At 40.9% G+C, this 3,861-nt stretch overlaps 1 protein-coding gene across 1 annotated transcript in view; it reads left to right on the forward strand.

Moving 5' to 3' along the window:
* The first annotated feature begins 493 nt into the window (after window positions 1-493).
* prep (prolyl endopeptidase) overlaps window positions 494-3,861 on the forward strand; it is a 13,960-nt gene continuing 10,592 nt past the window's right edge. The window contains exons 1-8 of the mRNA XM_028605107.1: window positions 494-719; window positions 1,087-1,161; window positions 1,604-1,737; window positions 1,841-1,971; window positions 2,296-2,505; window positions 2,756-2,877; window positions 3,018-3,123; window positions 3,421-3,612. Of these exons, the coding sequence (XP_028460908.1) occupies window positions 582-719; window positions 1,087-1,161; window positions 1,604-1,737; window positions 1,841-1,971; window positions 2,296-2,505; window positions 2,756-2,877; window positions 3,018-3,123; window positions 3,421-3,612 (1,108 nt within the window). The 5' untranslated portion in view covers window positions 494-581. The remainder of the gene's footprint in view (window positions 720-1,086; window positions 1,162-1,603; window positions 1,738-1,840; window positions 1,972-2,295; window positions 2,506-2,755; window positions 2,878-3,017; window positions 3,124-3,420; window positions 3,613-3,861) is intronic.

Consider the following 3,861-nt stretch of genomic DNA (forward strand, 5'->3'; position numbering starts at 1 on the left):
ATAAGCTTTTTGGAAGATTTACTTTTGAATTTGCCACAGCAGTTTTCCAAAAGTGCTTTTAGAAAGGTTGGCTTGAATTAACTGAAATAGCAAGATATCCTGTGTGCAACTGTATGTAAACTGCTCCATGTTGGCTGAGTCCTTCAGCGGCACATGGTTCAAATCTGACCTGCTGCCCTTTGCTGCGTGTCATCCCCCATCTAAAAAACACCGCAAAAATAATCTTTAAACTGCTCCAACACCATGTGTCAATTAGTCACAGTCTTAATTATTTATCATTATATTCATAGGAAAATAAAATGTGTGGAACATACAACAAGCCTGTATGTATATTAACTGGAGAATGCTAAATGAGTTTAATGTTATAGCCTTACAGTGCTCCACACATAGTTTATAAGCTTAGCCAATTTTAGCATTATTCAGCCATTCTTCTGTGAGTGCTGTTGCCTTCTTTTGGCAGTAGAGGGCGCAATAACATTTGGGCTTATGCCCCAGCAACCAGCGGTATTGTCTTCAAAGTGCTTGTTGGTTGTGTGTAAGCAGGGCATCTTTTCCTGTCAAAAGCTTCAGTTCATTAGTTGATGTTTTACAGGATCCAGAGGGTCATTTCTAAACCATTATTTCAGTCTCTGGGGCAACTTTTTTTCTTACGCAATTCCCGAAAACTGACCTCAAAAATGGCTTTTCAGTATCCACAAGCTTACCGTGACGATGCAGTTGTAAGTAAATGTGGCTAGCGAACTAGCCTAGCGTGCTAATAAGCCGGGATGCTTAATCATCATGCTTTTTCATTCATTGAAGTAAGCGCCTGCTTTGTTAGCATGCTAGTTAGCTTAGCTTGCCCTGAAAACCCAGACTGACTTTGTTGACAAATGCATGGGCAGCTGTTCCCCGTTAGCCGTCACTTACTACATGTACATGTCTTCATATTAAGCTTATTTGTAGGTAATATTTCCTTTACTGTTTCGCTAACATTGCTAACAAACCTGAACGCGCCAGCTTGGTAGGAGAAGTCTGTCGTTTTTGCCACACCTAGCTAGCTAGTTCAGATTTTAACCGCTGTCATTACTGTTTGACCTGTCTCAGGTGGATAGCTATCATGGCTCCAAAGTACCAGACCCATACAGCTGGCTGGAGGACCCGGACAGTGAAAAGACACAGGTAATCCTCATTCCATATTTAGGTAGAATGTCATGTTGAATGTTTGTTACAGACTGAAGACACACATGATTTTTTTACTACTATTTCTGCACTGATATTTTCTTGATCTCTTATTGGCACAAGTCACTTTTGCCATTCTGTTAACAAAATATTGGTGCTGGTTGTTATATCTGATTACTTAAAAAAACACTCATATCCACCATTGTTAATTTTTTTGTTAATATCACCAGGGGCCTTTTCACTAGAAGCCGGTTGACTGAGTGATCTGGATAACTTTGCTGAGTAAAACCTGGAACCCGCTTGGAGTGGAACGTGATGTAAAAGCACTTGTTTACTCAGCAGAGGTATTCAGATAAATCGGTACATCTGCTTCTCGGAACTGGCCGCAGAGATTATAATACATTGATGTGAAAAACCTCTGTGTGTTGTCTTTTTACACCAGGCTTTTGTCAGCGCTCAGAACCAGCTGACATTGCCGTTTTTAGAGCGCTGTGAGGTGCGAGACTTGTTCAAGGAGCGCATGACTGAGCTGTATGACTACCCCAAGTATAGCTGTCCCTTTAAGAGGGGGAATAGGTGAGCCACAACACAATCATGTTTTAGCACTTCAATAACACATCTGTGGAGCACACATCTGTCAAGATCCTTTGCAACTTAACATTCCTTTCCTCCTTTTCAGGTACTTTCACTTCTACAACACGGGCCTCCAAAACCAGAGTGTGATGTACGTGCAGGAGAGCCTGGATGCTGAGCCCACAGTCTTCTTGGATCCAAACACATTTTCTGATGATGGGACTGTTGCCCTGCGAGGTATCAACAAAGCACTGTATATTTCTGTTCATATAGATATTGCACTCAATAGTAATTGTATTACATTATATATTTATCGTATGCATTTCATTGTAATTCTTGCATTTTGTTGCAATGCCTTTGCTGAATGCACATGAACAGATTTTACAGAATTGTTTCTTGATATGGTTAAAAAAAAAAAAAACGACTGAATTTTGACATCTGTGATGTCTTCATGTCTAGAAATAGCCTGCTATTTATAGCATCCACAGCTAAATAAAGAATGTTAACTGAGTCCTGATGTCTTTGTTAACGTTCCTTTTCTCTTCCTCCGATTACTTTGAGGCTATGCATTCTCTGAGGACGGTGAGTACCTGGCATATGGCACCAGCGCCAGTGGATCGGACTGGGTGGAGATCCGCTTCCTGCAGGTTGAAGGCGCCAAGCCTCTGGAGGACCGCCTGGAGCGAGTCAAATTCAGCTGCATGTCCTGGACTCATGATGGGAAGGGACTTTTCTACAACTCCTACCCTGAGCAGGAGGGCAAGAGTGACGGTGAGGTCAAGAAGACAGTGTTAGGCTGCATATTCAAATTCTAAACTTTGCTGTAGCTGCCACAACTATCCTTCAGAATAAAAAGAATACATATTAGCTAATTGATAAAGCTCAACACTTTTACGTGCCTCTTTGTTTAGTCTGATGTCCCACTTCACATCTCCTTACCTCTCTCATCAGACAAATTCTGTTTTTGTCACCACTAGGGGCGATGTTAAAAGTAAAATGCCTCCTTTTTATTGTCTCCTAGGCACTGAGACCTCCACCAACCTGCACCAGAAGTTATACTTCCATGTTTTGGGGACTCCGCAGTCTGAGGACGTGCTGTGCGCCGAATTTCCTGGCCACCCCAAATGGATGGGTGGAGCTGAGGTGTGTCAGAATGTGTTTTTATTTTTTATTTTTATTTTTATTTTTTTTTCTTTCTTCTCCTAAAACAAATGGCTTAAGAAGAATGCCTGTGTTATGTGTGCATATTAAGGTATGGTTTAGTGAATGCAGGTGTATTGCAGGTATCAGACGATGGACGCTACGTGCTGCTGTCTATAAGGGAAGGTTGTGATCCGGTCAACCGACTGTGGTATTGTGACCTTAAGACCACTCCTCAGGGTATTACAGGTATGTTACACTTGTTGCACTGTGTGCCTGCTGTAATGCGTGTGTTTTTTTGTTTTTCATCTCAGCATTTTCAGTTGGTATTCACCATTAGCTGGTAACTATTGTAAGATTGAGTTTTTTATGTGTCATATTTTAATTTTTTATATAGTCTGTTTCTAACAACATCGCTGTAAAATCCATTCTTTTTTATATATATATATATATATATATATATATATATATATATATATATATATATATATATATATTAGTCCCAGTGATCTAATTATTTAACTAAAATACTTCTTTTACATTTAGGACTTTTGCCATGGGTGAAGCTGATCGACAACTTTGACGCCGAGTATGAGTACGTGACCAACGAGGGCACGCTGTTCACATTCAAGACCAACCTGGACGCCCCGCGTTACCGCCTCATCAACATCGACTTTGCCTCTCCAGCTCAGAGCAACTGGAAAGAGCTCATCCCTCAACATGACAAGGATGTTATTGGTGAGCTGCTGCAACACAATTGTTACATAATTGTCTATTTGTTTTACATAATCGCGGTTTCTTTGTCTAACCGCAATTAATTGCATACATTAGCTATAGTGATAGACCAATTTTATCGTCCGGCCGATATTTGCGATTTTACGTGTATCGCCATTGGCTGCTGCGTTTGCCAATTGTTTTTTCCCGGCATTATTTACATACAAGCATCCACAGGCAGCTCTGTGTTGCTGGAGACGCTGCACCCAACCA

Source organism: Perca flavescens, chromosome 18, assembly GCF_004354835.1.
Source record: "Perca flavescens isolate YP-PL-M2 chromosome 18, PFLA_1.0, whole genome shotgun sequence".
Lineage (NCBI taxonomy): Eukaryota > Metazoa > Chordata > Actinopteri > Perciformes > Percidae > Perca > Perca flavescens.